The sequence below is a fragment of the Balaenoptera borealis genome (genome assembly GCF_965194805.1).
Source record: "Balaenoptera borealis genome assembly, chromosome: X".
Taxonomy (NCBI): domain Eukaryota; kingdom Metazoa; phylum Chordata; class Mammalia; order Artiodactyla; family Balaenopteridae; genus Balaenoptera; species Balaenoptera borealis.
The window spans coordinates 124502885-124520739 of record NC_138881.1 but is presented as its reverse complement, the minus strand read 5'-3'; the positions used below and the strand labels follow the sequence as shown (position 1 = coordinate 124520739).

Sequence of the window (17855 nt, the reverse complement as noted above, 5' to 3'; positions counted from 1 at the left end):
TGTGGGCAAGTCAACATCTTTGAGCCTCATTTTTTTCTCCTCTGCAAAATGGAGACGATAAAATCTACTTCCTAAACTTGTTGGGAAGATTCAATGAGCTAGCGTGCATAACACACTGCCTGGTGCACGCTAGGTGCTCAGAGAACGCTGTTGCTATCTGGTGCTTCTTCAGGGGCCTACCTCCTCAAGGAGTTTGTTTACTTTTGGAATTAGAGAGCAGGACAAGCTCACGGCAGGTGGCCTGGTCTACCTCCTTCACTTCGGCTGATTTAAGAGTTTTCCATGAGCACAGCAATACCTTAGACATTAGTCTGTATCATTATGGATAATAGCTGCATTTTGTAACAATAGCAGAATTTCACAAACGGCAATTTTATAGGACTTAGCCCTGGGGGCAGCTTGAGAAGTTCACAATTATGGTAGTCATAGTTTGCCATGATGGTATCACCTTTCTTCTGTGAACTTGCAAACATTTCACAAGTAGTAATTAGGTTTCCCAAACCCACTGGGGAGTGCGTATTATTATGTGAGCTGTTTCTAAGGATGCGTAACCTGAATCAAGTTTGTTAGCTGCTGAAGCACCAGAACCCTGTCCCAGAGTTTTGGTCTAGCTCCCCTGCCCATCCTCCAAGCGGAGTCTGGTGTGTACCCCTGAGGAGGCTCCCAATGAACATATAAATACAGAAGAGAAAGCTGAGGCCCAGAGAAGCTTGTATAATGTGCCCTGAGCTGCCCAGCTACTAAGGATGTAGGACATGGGGTCCTGCCGAACCTGCAGCCCATACTCTGCAGAAAAGAGGTACTTGCCAGTGACCAGACTGGCCAGCACCACCTTAATTACTGGTGGCCTCACCCCAAATAGGCATTAAGAGTGAGGTTGTTTGTCAGTTCAGACACTTGAATAACAGACACTGTTGCCCTTTCAAGAGCTTCACAGACAGAGACCAGGCAGGCTGCTCAGGGTCCAGAGCCTCAAGGGCAGGCACTACTTTGGTGAGGTCCTAGGGGGTCCCAGAGCTGACCCACTGCTCTGCAAGGCCGCAGTACCCCCTCAACCCGAGATGACCCGGCCAACTGTCAATGTATTGTTTTGCTCTGACAAGCCAAATTGCCAAGGGAGCATAGAGGCCTGTCCACGAGGACATATGGGAAGAATTGGACTACCCAAGGCTTCCCATCCTCAACCTTCGAGAAGTGGATGAACCTAGACTGCCTCAACTTTACTGGCGGCCCAGCCATGTCCTCTCCTGGTGCTCCCATAGAAATAAGAATCAGAACATCCAGGCGTCCCTCTTGTTCTCTCTCCAACAAGTACAAAAGACCCCGCTGCCCATCTGCTGCCCCCCTCAGACCCCTTGCTCAATGTACCACCCTGGGCAGTGGCCCAAAGCTCCCCTGGCCTGTGTGGACAGATCCATGAGGGGCCTGAACATTGAGGAAGGACCCTGAGCCATGCACAGGATGACACCCTCATCATCTCTAGCTAACCCAGACTGGCCACCAAATTTCAGGGCCACCTTACTTAGAGGTTCCCAACAATCTTCATACAAAGGCATGGGATGGCTCTGGATTGAAAAGGCACGAGCCCCAGATAAGCCAGAAAGCAGTTGGTGGCTTGTCCAATTCAACATTCATATTGACTCCAATGTGATGGGGTGGAGGGCGGGCTTCTGAAGAGCAGGGCTCTGAAAGGAGAGAATTCCGGTGCCTTCAGACAGTCTGGTCATGGAGGAACTGGGTCAGGGAAGGAAGTGGCTGGGGCCCAGCTCTCCACGCTGTGCTGCCAGGGCTCTGCCCCCGGGCCACTGCAGCAGCAGAGTGGAGGGGGCATGGAATTAGAGGACTTAGACCAGCTTCACCGCCGCTCCACTGGCGGGAGGGACAGCTGGGAGCCAATCCCTGGCCAGGCCGGGGGGCCTACCCCAGGGTTCCTGGGGGACCAGTTTGACAGCTTCTTCAGCCGGGAGCCTGTGGCTACAGGCTGACCCTCTCTGGACCTGAAACTCTCCACTCTGAGCTCCTGAAAGGCCACACCCTTAGTGCCACCAATGAGAAAATCCCTGGAGTCCCTGGAGTTCCCAAGACTCCACTTACAAGGTGCCTCCCCCCAGCGCTTCCTTAGAGGGCCCTTGTTTCTGGCTACTTTAGCTTCACTTGCTAAGTGCACCGTCTTTCTGGTCCTGAAAGCTCCCTGGCAGTTGGTTGGAGCCTGGCAGGGGGGGTGGCAGAACACAGGGGCTGTGTTTGGGGGCTCAAGGAGCTGGGGGAGGGGCTGGGGTGCAGTGGAAGGGACTGAGGCAGTAGGATCTTTGATTCTGCTTGGATTGCAGCTGCCCCCGTCTTCCTCCAGAGCCCAGAAGGGGCCACCCCTCATTGGGGAGGCTTCCCTCGGGACTTGCAAACTGCAGCTGCTGAGACAAGAGGGAGAGAGGGGCGTCTCAAGGCCCCACTGGCCATCTTGTCACTTGGACCCGGGAGCGGGTGGGCGAGCACCTCTCCTGGAGAAAGCTTCCCAGGAGGAAGGGAGCACGGGCCGTTTCCTGTTAGAAGGCCGATGGGCAGGCGGTGTCTGGGAGCTTAGAGCCACCAGGATGTCCCTGTGCTTCCACTCTGGACCTCTCTTGCCACCAGGGGCTCCAGGAAGGCTTCCCAGGTGGAGAGGGAGGCTCTGGGCCTCTGCGGAGCGACATCTCAGTGAGGCAGCTCCATACATTTCTCAGAGAGCTAGATTGCTTTGTCACAGTCTCTGGTCTACACTGGGATCCTTTCACCTCCTAAAATGTTTGCTCCAGCCCCATGGACTGCACACCATCCTGCCCTGGCCTCCCTTCAGTCAGCAGGAGGGGGGCTTTCCCGGGCCTCTGTGTCCTGTGGGCTCAGCTCAGGAGGCCCTTGGGCTTCCTGCTACCGCCTGCACCCCTGCAGTGCGGTATACCATAGGTGCGCAGCAAGTGCCCAGGAAATGAATTTGGGAGTCCGACACACCCAAGAGCCCTGCTACCAAGCAGTTGCCCTTCCTCCCAGGCCTCACCCTGGGTCCACCACCTCTGCCGGAATCATGATCTCTGCTTCCTAAGATTCCAGGAGCTGCAGGCATGATCTGTGGGCAGCCGCACCACATTCTCGCAGGGCATGGACATGCTGAGGCTTCTTGAACAAGTTATACCATGTTTACACAGATGTGAGATAGATCATCCATTTCATAACATATTTTAAATGGAAAAAGAAAAAATCCGTCAAGCAATGTCCAAGTAGATCGTAAGACATACACAGATTCAGGAATATTAAAACGTGGGGGAAGGTAGATCTTGGATACGCAGTAATAATAGCCCCTTGGCAATGAGCACCTACATTGGGTCAGGCACTTCATATGCAGGTGACACCTTGTGGCATATTTGTTAGGGGTTAAATTATGCCCCCAAAAAGATATGCTGAAACCCTCATCCCCAGTACCTGCGAGGGAACTTACTGGGAAATAGGGCCTTTGCAGATGTAGTCGAGTTAAGATGAGGTCATTGCAACAATCCCAGTACTGGGCATATACCCTGAGAAAACCATAATTCAGAAAGAGACATGTACCACAATGTTCATTGCAGCACTATTTACAATCGCCAGGACATGGAAGCAACCTAAGTGTCCAACGACAGATGAATGGATAAAGAAGATGTGGCACATATATATGATGGAATATTACTCAGCCATAAAAAGAAATGAAATTGAGTTATTTGTAGTGAGGTGGATGGACCTAGAGTCTGTCATACAGAGTGAAGTAAGTCAGAAAGAGAAAAACAAATACCGTATGCTAACACATATATATGGAATCTAAAAAAAAAGAAAAAAAAATGGTTCTGAAGAACCTAGGGCGCAGGACAGGAATAAAGATGCAGACGTGTAGAATGGACTTGAGGACACAGGGAGAGGGAAGGGTAAGCTGGGAGGAAGTGAGAGAGTGGCATGGACATATATAAACTACTAAATGTAAGATAGATAGCTAGTGGGAAGCAGCCGCATAGCACAGGGAGATCAGCTCTGTGCTTTGTGACCACCTAGAGGGGTGGGATAGGGAGGGTGGGAGGGAGACGCAAGAGGGAGGGGATATGGGGATATATATATATGTATTCATTTCGTCATACAGCAGAAACTAACACAACAATGTAAAGCAATTATACTCCAATAAAGATGTTAAAAACAAACAAACAAAAAAAAGATGAGGTCATTAGACTGGGCCTAATCCCATATGACCGGTATCCTTAGAAGAAGAGGGCAAATTGGCCGTAGGCATGACCAGAGGGGAGACAGCCATGTGAAAATGAAGGCAGAGACTGGAGTAATCCAGCCATAAACCAGGGAACCCTTAGGGACATCACGAGATGGAAGAAAGAAGAAAAACCCTCCTCCAGAGCCATCAGAGGAAGCATGGCCCTGCCAGCACCGTGATGTTTTTCACTTGAGCCTTCAGAAAAGGGAGAGAAGTCGCAACCCCACTGGCGACTTCAATTTGTGCTACCTTGTTGGGCGGCTCCAGGAACCGAACACAATCTCATATCAAGGCTCAGAAGTTGTACTGTTACACTCTCCATTCTACAGATGAGGACGCTGAGAGCCTGACGTCGGACCCTGACCACGGGGACTCTCCTAAACCCTGTCAAGACGCCACCTCCCCTGAAATGAAGATGAGACCCTGGAGGAGAGGTGGGATCTAGCAGAGAGGGCGTGAGGATGGAGAAGGTTTCCATCTGGACGTGGGGGTCCGAGGCACGGCCCTCTGAAGGCGGCTCTTCTGCGCAGGCTTGGGCCCTGCTCTCTCCTTCCACTGCCCACTCTGCTCCCGTCTCTCCCGGCGGCGTGGTGGCCCCACCTTCTCCTGCAGGCTCACTTCCCCCGGCAGACTGGCTGTCAGGCAGGCGGCAAGCCTGCATTCAAAGCACGGGGACCGCCGGGCTGGAGGACTCTCACAGTGTCCTCACGGGCGTGAGTGTCTGTGCCCTTCAGGGCCCTGTGGATGCACCTCCTCTGGATGCTTGAGCGCACGTGGCTTTGCACCCTGCTGCTGTCTTGTGAATGTCCCTTGGCTTCACACCCTGCATCCCGCCACCATCCCAGCCCTATCCCTGTGCCCAGCCCCGTCCCTGTGCCCAGCCCCAGCTCAGGGACCAAGGACAGGCAAAGGCCCGGGACCCCTTACTTGCTCACGAAGGCCCCTCAAGCAGCAGCCGGCGATGTTTGCCACAGAGGAGGGTAGGCGAGAGGCAGGCAGGAGGTCAGCGCTTTGCCAAGGGGGCTGGAGCTCAGAGCAGACTTTAGCTGGGGCCCGGGAACGGGGGCTTCTCGGGAAACAGGGCCACGGCTGAGACAACTCACACCAGCCCCTCACGGGGCAGGCTCAGGGCACGTAGAGGACGTCAGACCTTCCCGCTGATGGGCAGGGAGCTCCCGTGTGCTCTGCCCCGCCCTGGTCAGGACTGGCTGGGTGCCGGGGTGGTGTGTGCTCGTCCAGAGTCTACTGGGGAGGGTACTGCTGCCCCCCTAAAAAGTGCCTCCCGGAATGTCCCTGGGGTGCTCTTGGCGTGTCCCGGCCGCTGCTGCCCCGCCTGCCGCGGCCGTGCCTGGGCTAGCACTGTCCCCCATCAGTCAGTTCACTGCACGAACGGGCACTAGGAATCCCTGCTTTCCCCCGGGAGTGCCCCACGGGGATCTGGTCCTGGAGCACCCATTTCCTGCTGGGGTCCAGGGCTGCAGCTCACCGGCAGAGGCACCTGCTCCCACCGGCCGCCCCCGGCCAGCCCAGGGCAGGTCACATGGGGTCTGGTGGGCGCTGCCCCTTCCCCCTCTCTGGGGTGGCTGACCCTCTTCACAGCCTGCATCACCGGGACCCCAAAGCCCTCTCCTGCCTGGCTCCTTTCCACATCCTCATGCGGGTCTGCGGGTGGCTGGGGCCTGGGGGAGCGTCCTGGGGACCACCCCGGCCATCTGCTGCAGCCTGGCCCTCTGCTCAGACACCCTGATCGGGGACACCAGAGTCCTAGCCGGCTCTGCGCGGGGCTCACAAGACGCCCCTCTGCCTCTCACACTCAGGCTCAAAAACCAAAACCTCACGGTCACATTCAGAAGGCCATCAGTGTACTCAAACATTTGGGCATTACGTAGGGAATGATTTCAAAATAACTCGGAAGCACAGAGATTCGCCCCGCATCCACGCGGCCATGATTATCATTTACCAACCACGAGGAGACTCGCCGGGTGGCTACATCACGTCCTGCCAGCTCCACCCGAAGCATGGTATTGGTGGGAGGGGATGCTTCTCTGGCACTTTCAGATAAACACACATGCATGAGGTCATCAGGACCCGGGCCTAAGCGGCTCTCCGTGGGGGGACAGGCGGGGCAGAAGCCAGGCTGCGCAGACCGAGGCCAGGTTCCGGAGAGAGTGGGCACTGGGGGCAGCGGGGTCACCCCCGGGGGGGACTCGGGGCTGGGCCCCCCGAGGACGCCCCCGACCCCAACAGGGCCGTTTGGCAGCTGGCGGCTGCCCTCCTGACAGAGACTCAGCACAGCCCCGCGGGGACGGATGGGTGCAGCTCAGGGACCTAAGGGTGCGGGTGGCTTGGGGGAATTCCCTCCGCGGGCTCCCTGTGGGGCAGCCTCTCTCTGGAACACCTCCAACCCTGCCCAGGGCCTTAAAGGCACAGAGTCTGGCATCTCACATCTAAGGGTCAAAGGTGCAGGACTTAAGACCCTGGGGGAGGAAACACAGTGGTCTGTGTCTGTGTTGTCATGCCTTGAGGATTAACCCCCGGCCCCGCTGTGCCTTCTACACAGTTGGCCGTGACAAAAGTGCTTCTGCTCAGAATTCAGTGGCAAGAGGTCATCACATGACCCCTCCTAAGTAAAGAGGACTGGCAGTGCTGTGTCCCCATTTGTGCGGGGAGGAGAGGAAGACAAGATGGGGACGAGCACCTGACGTCTCTCCAAGTCCACACTGCCTAGTAGAGGCTCAACAGAAGCAGCGCTTACCATTTGTGATGACAAAATCCCCTTCTTTTCCGGCAGGAGTGTCTGAACACGTCACATTGGCCTTGAAATTCTCCTCCTTTTCCAAGTGCCCACCTGCTATGTGGCAGGTGCTTCAAATCCAGGATCACACGTAACGTTCACGTTGCTCTACGGCGCTCAGCAGGGAGGGCTGCCTCTTTAGCCCCCGGCGCCGTCTGCACCTCCCACTGCAGTGACCTCACAATCTCATTAGGCCCAGAAGTTGCTCCTTCCTTTCGATGCCAGGTCACGGCCCGAACCTGTGGGTCTCTGATGCCGCCACATTTCTGAACCTGCCTGAACCCGGGGACACTGGCGGACATTGCTTCTTTAGTGGCTAGGACTTATTTCTAGTATTATTCTGATCCCAGACTCTGTCCCTCTTTCCTCTGGAAATTCTTTTCCTTTCATGACATCTCAGAGAATTTGCAGCTCCATAGGAAACGGAATAGAAAACCGGCCAAAATTGCTGCTCTGTGTGTTTTACTCCTGGAGGATGTATTATTCAATTTGGATGTGTGTGTGTGTCTGCCGGCGGGGAGGGAGGGGTGGTGTTTTCCCCAGCTGGGCGCAGCTCACGCAAAGCTCCCAGTATTCCAGTCACACAGCGAGTCCTTTCCACTTTGGCAGCCTCTCTTCGTTCAAACCACCTATTTTCATCCGTTTCATCCCAGTGAAATCTAGACCTTGCTCACAGGTGGCCAAAGTAAACTCCAGGTGACTAAAATAGTCGTTTCAATATAGTTGGTAACTGGCTCTCCCAGGGCAGGGAGAGCAGGGCCAGCCCAGGGAATACTGAGCAGTACTTCAAAGCGCAAGATCCTTATTTCTCTGGAAATCCTTGCAGATGGTGGGGATAAAACACCTGCCGCTTCAGTGTGGTCCACCGCAATGCGACAAGAGCCGGCACCCCTTCCTTCCTGCCCCAGGACGGGATTCCTCTCGCCTTTATCCATGATCCAAAAGGACATCTCACAGCCATGTCGCATTTCAGACTTTCCCCCCAAACCCAAGACACACCCTCTGCAGGTCTGGCTGCTGCCACCACCCAGCTCCATCACCATCATCTCCCACAGATGGAAGCCCCGCTTCCCAAAGGCCCAAACTGCCCTGGCTCGGGGCACTTACCCTCCAGGGCTCGCTCCTGGAGCCCCACCGCCTCGTCCCATGTTGACTTGTTCTGTGGGACTTGGGGGACGTCTCACCACCTTCCTCATGTGACTGCGGCTCCTAGACCATCCCCCTAGGTGTGGGTGTGTCCTGCTTTTCCTAGCGTTCCCGCTACTAAAACAGGCCCTTCCGGAGAGCAGAGGCTCCCTGGAGGTGTGCGGAATAAACAAGCCGGTGGGCAGGGGGCTTATTGACGCAGATTAATCTTCTCCTACTTTCTTAAAATACCCATGCAAATCCAACTAAACAGAGATAGTTAGTTTTATAGAATGACAGACAAGACAGGGAAGAAGCAAGAACTGGAACTACGATTACTTTTATTTTTCTAATTCTTCCCCCATCTATATTACTGCTAAGTACTTCCACATTTCCAAAAGAGTTCTAATTCTTATTCCCTGTTATCTTGTACACGGTCACAAAATAAACTGGGATATTTCCCAACCTCTCTTACAGAACAGCAAAACTCTTGTTCTTGAACTGGATTAGTACAAATACACGTGGGATCAATGTCATGCACAAAGTGAGACACTGAAGCTTGTTTAGTCTTCTATTAAAAGAACCAACATTTGACAAATTCCTGAAGAAAACAGAGATGAAATTCCATGTCATCATACACAACAGGAACCCAAAGATGCTGCACACCGGGTTCCCCCGACAGGCCCGGGCCCTCACTACTTAGAAGGCTAACTGCTCCCTCTTCAAACTCCGAGTGAAGGATCAGCCTCCCTTCCTGCCCCACGGGAGAAGCTGCTGGACGTGGGCCTGGAAGGAGCCTGGCTTCTGCTCTGGCTCAGGCCCCCTCTTCCTCATCGCTCACACCCTCTGCACACAGGGATGGGAGGGACCTGAGATCCCATCCACTGACCCTGAGCAGATGCTCCAGGACCTGCCACTTGCTGGTCTCCGCGTGGGCCCGGGGACCCCACAGGAACTCGTAGCAGGCGGGGTCGCTGTGGGGCACCTGCCGGTACTCCAGGTAGCCCTCCTGCACCCACACTTTGGTGAGCAGCTCCCTGGGCTCCCCGTAGATGCAGTGCTCCCTCCCGGCACACACCCCCATCACGCTAAGTGCTTCCCAGACCTCCTCCTCAAGGGCGCAGTCACCGTACAGGGTGATCTGGCACAGAATCAGCACCAGGAGGCCGGCCTTGGGCATGCTCTGCCCGTCGCTCAGCACTGCATCACAGGTGAGGCCCAGGGTGGGGACCAGGACGTAGGTGCGCTCGCGGGGGTCCACCTCCTTCACGTCCACGCCAAACACCAGCTGCATGCACTCGCAAGCTTGGCTGAAGACCACGGGGAAGTGGTCCCGATGGTCACGGAGGACCATATTCAGCATCTCCGCCTTGGAGATCGGCTCCTTGGTGCGATACTTGAGGAGCAGGAACGCCACCAGGTCAGCCATCAGCACAGTAAGTGCCTCCTGGGGCAAAGACTCGGCATAGGCGGAGAAGAAGGGGGCGACGGGGGAGCAGGAGGACGAGGGGGATGCGGCCTCCTCCCCCGCAGCCCCGAACAGCTGCGCCTCCACCGGGCCCTGGGCCTGGACTGGGGCCTGAAGGTCTGCCTCAGGCTGGCGCAGCTCACTCATCTCGACCAGGGGCCTGATGACTGGGGTCGGGCCGCCGACGGGAATCTGGGCAGAGGTGACAGATACGGACCACGGACCTGGGGGAGAGAGGGGGTGTGAGCGGCCTCGGCGGAGAAACGCACCCTGGGCAGCTCTGACAAAGGCCACTTACAGGGCTCGCCTGGAGGGGTGCCCTCGGGCCTCACAGGGGCACTCCTCCTGGGCGGACTGTCCCCTGCCAACCTGAAGAAGGAAGAGACGTGGCCCCTCAGGGTACAGCCAGTGCAGCCCCAGGTACCGACCGGGGCTGAGAGGGGTGTGGGGAAGTGTGGCGTCTTGAGCCTTGTGGGGTCCCCTCTGTTCTGGGAGGGGGAGGACCTGGGTGCATACTCAGGGCGCGCACCTCACCTTGACTCCTGGCGCTGCCTGGGCCTCCTCTGCTCTGTGGCCTGAGGACACGTGCCTCAGACCTGGGCCTTCGCCTCCCGGTTCCTGGAGCCCCTATAAGGGGAATGGAGGGGGCACCTCGGGTGTAGATTGTGGCACAGCCCTGGGCCCCTCGGTGCTGGTAGGAGGGGTGGGCCGGACTCTGTGAGATCCCCCCAGTTCTGAGTTTGGAGGTGGGTGGTCCCCTCGGGGCTCGCTCATAGTGCTCACCGTTCCCCTTAAGGGCCTGGACCCTCCCCTTTGCGGGCCTGAGGGGAAACTCACAACAGGACCCCGAGTCTGAACAGAAGGCAGTGAGGGGGCCCCACATGTGGCCGCACCTGCCCAGGGCCTCCCGAGGGTCCGAGGATGGGGACATGCTGGGTCCTCACCTCCTCCTCACATCCTGCCTGGCCTCCCAGCACTGACCACAGGGGCAGGTTTCTGTTCAGGCCCCTGTACCAGGGCTGGGGGTCTGCTCAGTCCTCCCTCGGGGTCCTGGGAGTCCACCCTCTGCGGACCTGAAGCCTCACCCCTCACACCAAACACCTGACCTCCCGAGGACCCTGAGCCAGAAGTCAGGAAACATCTCCTCTGCTGACCGTGCTCTGGCGCCTCCAAGACCCCGCGGAAGGGCAAAGGATCCCTCCCTGTGTGGGGGTCTAACGTCCTCGATCCCTCCTTCCTCGGGTGCAGGCTGGACTCTGGGCGGGACCTGGGACTGTCGCGTCTGCCAGTGTGACTCCCTGCTCAGTATCCCAGGTCTCCAGTCTCTCAGAGACCCGGACGTCAGGAAGTCAGGACAGGCCTACTGTGCTCATCCCGCCCCGGGGCCTCCCAGGGCCACCTGCAAGGGCGGGGATCTGGTGGGTCCCTTTTGTCCTCCCTCAGGGTCCCCTCAGTCCTGCCTAAGGGCCCTAACCTTAGTCCACCAGGGACCTGACATTTTACCCTCTGCGCTCATGAGGCCCCGCCCCTTATCCCAGGTCCTCAGCTTCTCTGAGACTCAGATGTCAGGAAGTGCTGCACGTGCTCATCCCGCCCTATGGCCTCCCAGGGCCAACGCTGTTCTGGGGTCCAGGGTCCCCTCAGTCCTCCCTCAGTGCTCTCACCTTGACTGCACGCACGAGCTGGGATTCTGGCCATAGCACACCTGAGACCAGCCGCTTATACCTGTTCCTAAGCCTCTCTGAGACCTGGATACGTAAGTCAGGACTTGCTGCCAAGTGCTCATCCCGCCTCAGGGCCTCCCAGGGCTGAAGGCAGGGAAGGGTATAAGGGTCAGGGTCTCAGACTGCGGAGCGGGTATAAGGGGCGGGGTCTCAAAGAGGCTAGGCCCGGGTATAAGGGGCGGGGTGTCTGGTGGACACAGGAGAGAATCCCAGGTCCTGCGAGGAGTCAAGGTGAGAGCACTGAGGGAGGGCTGAGGGGAACATGGACCCCAGAACAGAGTTGCCCCTTGGAGGCCATAGGGCGGGATGAGCACTGGCAGCACTTCCTGACATCCGGGTCTCAGAGACGCTGGGGAGGGGGTGTAAGGTGCGGGGTGTCTGGTGGGCACGGGAGAGAATCCCAGGTCCTGCTTGGAGTCAAGGTGAGAGCACTGAGGGAAGACTGAGGGGAACCTGGACCCCAGAACAGACTTGGCAGTTGGAGGCCATAGGGCGGGATGAGCATGTGCAGCACTTCCTGACATCCGGGACTCAGCGAGGCTGGGGAGGGGGTGTAAGGGGCGGGGTCTTAGGCGGGCACAGGAGAGCATCCCAGGTCCTGTGTGGAGTCAAGGTGAGAGCATAGAGGGAGGACTGAGGGGAAGCTAGGCCCCAGAAGAGAGTTGCCCCTTGGAGGCCATAGGGCGGGATGAGCACGTGCAGCACTTCCTGACATCCGGGCCTCAGAGACTCTGGGGAGGGGGTGTAAGGGGCGGGGTCTCAGAGAGGTTGGGGAGGGGGTATAAGGGGTGGGGTCTCAGGCGGGCACAGGAGAGAATCCCAGGTCCTGCGAGGAGTCAAGGTGAGGGCACTGAGGGAGGACTGAGGGGAACATGGACCCCAGAACAGACTTGGCCGTTGGAGGCCATAGGGCGGGATGAGCATGTGCAGCACTTCCTGACATCCGGGTCTCAGAGACGCTGTGGAGGGGGTGTAAGGGGCGGGGTCTCAGAGAGGTTGGGGAGGGGGCATAAGGGGTCGGGACTCAGGCGGGCACAGGAGAGAATCCAGGTCCTGCGTGGAGTCAAGGTGAGGGCCCTGAGTGAGGACTGAGGGGAACATGGACCCCAGAACAGAGTGGGCCCTGGGAGGCCATAGGGCGGGATGAACACGTGCAGCACTTCCTGACATCCGGGTCTCAGAGACGCTGGGGAGGGGGTGTAAGGGGCGGGGACTCAGAGAGGCTGGGGAGGGGGTGTAAGGGGCGGGGACTCAGAGAGGCTGGGGAGGGGGTGTAAGGGGCGGGGACTCAGAGAGGCTGGGGAGGGGGCATAAGGGGTGGGGTCTCAGGCGGGCACGGGAGAGAATCCCAGGTCCTGCCAGGAGTCAAGGTGAGGGCCCTGAGGGAGGACTGAGGGGAACATGGACCCCAGAACAGAGTGGGCCCTGGGAGGCCATAGGGCGGGATGAACACGTGCAGCACCTCCTGACATCCGGGTCTCAGAGAGGCTGGGGAGGGTGTGTAAGGGGCGGGGTCTCAGAGAGGCTGGGGAGGGGGTGTAAGGGGCGGGGTCTCAGAGAGACTGGGGAGGGGGTGTAAGGGGTGGGGTCTCAGGCGGGCACAGGAGAGCATCCCAGGTCCTGCGTGGAGTCAAGTTGAGAGCACTGAGGGAGGACTGAGGGGAACCTGGACCCCAGAACAGAGTGGGCCCTGGGAGGCCACAGCGCGGGATGAGCACGTGCAGCAGCTCCTGACATCCGGGTCTCAGAGACGCTGGGGAGGGGCTGTAAGGGGCGGGGACTCAGAGACGCTGGGGAGGGGGTGTAAGGGGCGGGGACTCAAGGAGCCTGGGGAGGGGGCGTAAGGGGCGGGGTGTCTGGTGGGCACCGGGAGAGAATCCCAGGTCCTGCAAGGAGTCAAGGTGAGGGCCCTGAGGGAGGACTGAGGGGAACATGGACCCCAGAACAGAGTGGGCCCTGGGAGGCCATAGGGCGGGATGAGCACGTGCAGCACCGCCTGACATCCGGGTCTCAGAGACGCTGGGGAGGGGGTTGTAAGGGGCGGGGACTCAGAGACGCTGGGGAGGGGGTGTAAGGGGCGGGGACTCAGAGAGGCTGTGGAGGGGGTGCAAGGGGCGGGGTGTCTGGTGGGCACGGGAGAGAATCCCAGGTCCTGCGAGGAGTCAAGGTGAGGGCCCTGAGGGAGGACTGAGGGGAACATGGACCCCAGAACAGAGTGGGCCCTGGGAGGCCATAGGGCGGGATGAGCACTGGCAGCACTTCCTGACATCCGGGACTCAGAGAGGCTGTGGAGGGGGTGTAAGGGGCGGGGTGTCTGGTGGGCACGGGAGAGAATCCCAGGTCCTGCGAGGAGTCAAGGTGAGGGCCCTGAGGGAGGACTGAGGGGAACATGGACCCCAGAACAGAGTGGGCCCTGGGAGGCCACAGGGCGGGATGAGCACGTGCAGCACTTCCTGACATCCGGGTCTCAGAGACGCTGGGGAGGGGGTGTAAGGGGCGGGGACTCAGAGAGGCTGTGGAGGGGGTGCAAGGGGCGGGGTGTCTGGTGGGCACAGGAGAGAATCCCAGGTCCTGCGTGGAGTGAAGGTGAGAGCACTGAGGGAGGACTGAGGGGAACATGGACCCAAGAACAGCGTTGGCCCTGGGAGGCCATAGGGCGGGATGAGCACGTGCAGCACCTCCTGACATCCGGGTCTCAGAGAAGCTGAGGACCTGGGATAAGGGGCGGGGCCTCATGAGCGCAGAGGGTAAAATGTCAGGTCCCTGGTGGACTAAGGTTAGGGCCCTTAGGCAGGACTGAGAGGACCCTGAGGGAGGACAAAAGGCACCCACCAGATCCCCGCCCTTACAGGTGGCCCTGGGAGGCCCCGGGGCGGGATGAGCACAGTAGGCCTGTCCTGACTTCCTGACGTCCGGGTCTCTGAGAGACTGGAGACCTGGGATACTGAGCAGGGAGTCACACTGGCAGACGCGACAGTCCCAGGTCCCGCCCAGAGTCCAGCCTGCACCCGAGGAAGGAGGGATCGAGGACGTTAGACCCCCACACAGGGAGGGATCCTTTGCCCTTCCGCGGGGTCTTGGAGGCGCCAGAGCACGGTCAGCAGAGGAGATGTTTCCTGACTTCTGGCTCAGGGTCCTCGGGAGGTCAGGTGTTTGGTGTGAGGGGTGAGGCTTCAGGTCCGCAGAGGGTGGACTCCCAGGACCCCGAGGGAGGACTGAGCAGACCCCCAGCCCTGGTACAGGGGCCTGAACAGAAACCTGCCCCTGTGGTCAGTGCTGGGAGGCCAGGCAGGATGTGAGGAGGAGGTGAGGACCCAGCATGTCCCCATCCTCGGACCCTCGGGAGGCCCTGGGCAGGTGCGGCCACATGTGGGGCCCCCTCACTGCCTTCTGTTCAGACTCGGGGTCCTGTTGTGAGTTTCCCCTCAGGCCCGCAAAGGGGAGGGTCCAGGCCCTTAAGGGGAACGGTGAGCACTATGAGCGAGCCCCGAGGGGACCACCCACCTCCAAACTCAGAACTGGGGGGATCTCACAGAGTCCGGCCCACCCCTCCTACCAGCACCGAGGGGCCCAGGGCTGTGCCACAATCTACACCCGAGGTGCCCCCTCCATTCCCCTTATAGGGGCTCCAGGAACCGGGAGGCGAAGGCCCAGGTCTGAGGCACGTGTCCTCAGGCCACAGAGCAGAGGAGGCCCAGGCAGCGCCAGGAGTCAAGGTGAGGTGCGCGCCCTGAGTATGCACCCAGGTCCTCCCCCTCCCAGAACAGAGGGGACCCCACAAGGCTCAAGACGCCACACTTCCCCACACCCCTCTCAGCCCCGGTCGGTACCTGGGGCTGCACTGGCTGTACCCTGAGGGGCCACGTCTCTTCCTTCTTCAGGTTGGCAGGGGACAGTCCGCCCAGGAGGAGTGCCCCTGTGAGGCCCGAGGGCACCCCTCCAGGCGAGCCCTGTAAGTGGCCTTTGTCAGAGCTGCCCAGGGTGCGTTTCTCCGCCGAGGCCGCTCACACCCCCTCTCTCCCCCAGGTCCGTGGTCCGTATCTGTCACCTCTGCCCAGACTCCCGTCGGCGGCCCGACCCCAGTCATCAGGCCCCTGGTCGAGATGAGTGAGCTGCGCCAGCCTGAGGCAGACCTTCAGGCCCCAGTCCAGGCCCAGGGCCCGGTGGAGGCGCAGCTGTTCGGGGCTGCGGGCGAGGAGGCCGCATCCCCCTCGTCCTCCTCCTCCTCCGTCGCCCCCTCCTTCTCCGCCTATGCAGAGTCTTTGCCCCAGGAGGCACTTACTGTGCTGATGGCTGACCTGGTGGCGTTCCTGCTCCTCAAGTATCGCACCAAGGAGCCGATCTCCAAGGCGGAGATGCTGAATATGGTCCTCCGTGACCATCGGGACCACTTCCCCGTGGTCTTCAGCCAAGCTTGCGAGTGCATGCAGCTGGTGTTTGGCGTGGACGTGAAGGAGGTGGACCCCCGCGAGTGCACCTACGTCCTGGTCCCCACCCTGGGCCTCACCTGTGATGCAGTGCTGAGCGACGGGCAGAGCATGCCCAAGGCCGGCCTCCTGGTGATGCTCCTGGGCCTGATCGCCCTGTACGGTGACCGCGCCCCTGAGGAGGAGGTCTGGGAATTGCTCAGCCTCAGGGGGGTGTATGCAGGGAGGGAGCACTGCATCTACGGGGAGCCCAGGGAGCTGCTCACCAAAGTGTGGGTGCAGGAGGGCTACGTGGAGTACCAGCAGGTGCCCCACAGCGACCCCGCCTGCTACGAGTTCCTGTGGGGTCCCCGGGCCCACACGGAGACCAGCAAGTGGCAGGTCCTGGAGCATCTGCTCAGGGTCAGTGGATGGGATCCCAGGTCCTTCCCATCCCTGTGTGCAGAGGGTGTGAGCGATGAGGAAAAGGGGGCCTGAGCCAGAGCAGAAGCCAGGCTCCTTCCAGGCCCACGTCCAGCAGCTTCTCCCGTGGGGCAGGAAGGGAGGCTGATCCTTCTCTCTGAGTTTGAAGAGGGAGCGGTCACCCTTCTAAGTAGTGAGGGCCCGGGCCTGTCGGGGGAACCCGGTGTGCAGCATCTTTGGGTTCCTGTTGTGTATGATGACATGGAATTTCATCTCTGTTTTCTTTAGGAATTTGTCAAATATTGTTCCATTTAAAAGAAGGCTTAATAAGGTTCAGTGTCTAAGTTTGTGAATGACATTGATCACACATGTATTGTTCATGGACAAAAGTTGTCCTAGTTTGTAAAACAAATTGTAAGTCTCCCGTTTTATTTTGTGATCCTAAACAAGATAACATTTCATTGGAATAGTAATTTTCTTGGAAATCAGAAAGAACTTAAGAATAAAATTGATGGGGTCCAGAAATACAGAAGTTGGGAATTCCTTGGCGGTCCAGTGGTTAGGACTCAGCACTTTCCCAGCTGGGGTCCCTGGTTTGATCCCTGGTTGGGGAACTAAGATCCCAAAAGCCGCATGGTGCGGCCAAAAAAAAAAAAAAGAAAGAAAGAAAAAGAGATAGAAAAATAAAAGCAAAAGTTAATTTTAAATCTTTTAACTTCTTCTGTCATTGTATAAAAGGAAAATATCTATATTTAGTTGGATTTGCATGGGCTTTTTACGAAAGTAGGAGATAACTGGTCTGAGTCAATAAGCCCCCTGCTCACTGGTTCATTTATTCTGCAGACCTTCACGGAGCCTCTGCTCTCCGGAAGGGCCTGTGTTAGTAGCGGGAACGCTAGGAAAAGCAGGACACAGCCACACCTAGAATGATGGTCTAGGAGCCACAGTCACACGAGGAAGGTGGTGAGACGTCCCCCAAGTCCCACAGAACAAGTCAACATGGGACGAGGCAGTGGGGCTCCAGGAGCGAGCCCTGGAGGGTAAGTGCCCCGAGCCAGGGCAGTTTGGGCCTTTGGGAAGCGGGGCTTCCTTCTGTGGGAGGTGATGGTGATGAAGCTGGGTGGTGGCAGCAGCCAGACCTGCAGAGGGTGTGTCTTGGGTTTGGGGGGAAAGTCTGAAATGCGACATTGCTGTGAGGTGTCCTTCTGGATAACGGATAAACCCGAGAGAAATCTCATACTCGGGCAGGAAGGAAGGGGTCCTGGCTCTTGTCGCATTGCTGTTGACCATAGTGAAGAAGTAGGTGTTATATATGCAACATCTGGAGAAATGCGGTCACACTCCCTTGACGTGATGCCCAGAAGTCCGTGGACAGGCCCTCTTTTCCCTGTTCGGGGGGGAACCAGAACCCAAGGTGTTAATTAGCTTTCATCATTATCGTGACTGTAATTTGGCAATCGTAATCAAGGACTTGATGTCTGGTGGGGCTGAAATGAAGCAAAGGAATGGTTTGGATGGAAGAGCATCTGGGAGGGATGCAAAGCCTTGTTCCTTGCTTCTATTTCCTGGAGCTTCGTGTTGTATCCCGCTGGGAACACTCCTCCTCACCCGAATTTAACACATCCTCTAATTGGGAAAATTTCCTTAGTTTTATTTA

The 17855-nt window shown here is 58.1% G+C and overlaps 1 protein-coding gene and 1 pseudogene across 2 annotated transcripts; one reads left to right on the top strand and one right to left on the bottom strand.

Annotated features, from left to right (window-relative positions):
- Positions 1 to 8983: 8983 nt before the first annotated feature.
- On the bottom strand, positions 8984 to 12277 carry LOC309620178 (melanoma-associated antigen 9-like; the record flags this gene model as incomplete). Its single annotated transcript, XM_082376234.1, has 5 exons — positions 8984 to 9869; positions 9978 to 10014; positions 10180 to 10272; positions 11310 to 11453; positions 12260 to 12277. The coding sequence occupies 5 exons, from the start codon at positions 12275 to 12277 to the stop codon at positions 8992 to 8994; spliced, it is 1170 nt and encodes a 389-aa protein (XP_082232360.1). The 3' UTR covers positions 8984 to 8991.
- A 3006-nt stretch (positions 12278 to 15283) lies between these two features.
- LOC309619813 (melanoma-associated antigen 10 pseudogene) lies at positions 15284 to 16292 on the top strand (annotated as a pseudogene). Its single transcript has one exon. The product of its transcript is annotated as a melanoma-associated antigen 10 pseudogene (transcript).
- Positions 16293 to 17855: the final 1563 nt, after the last annotated feature.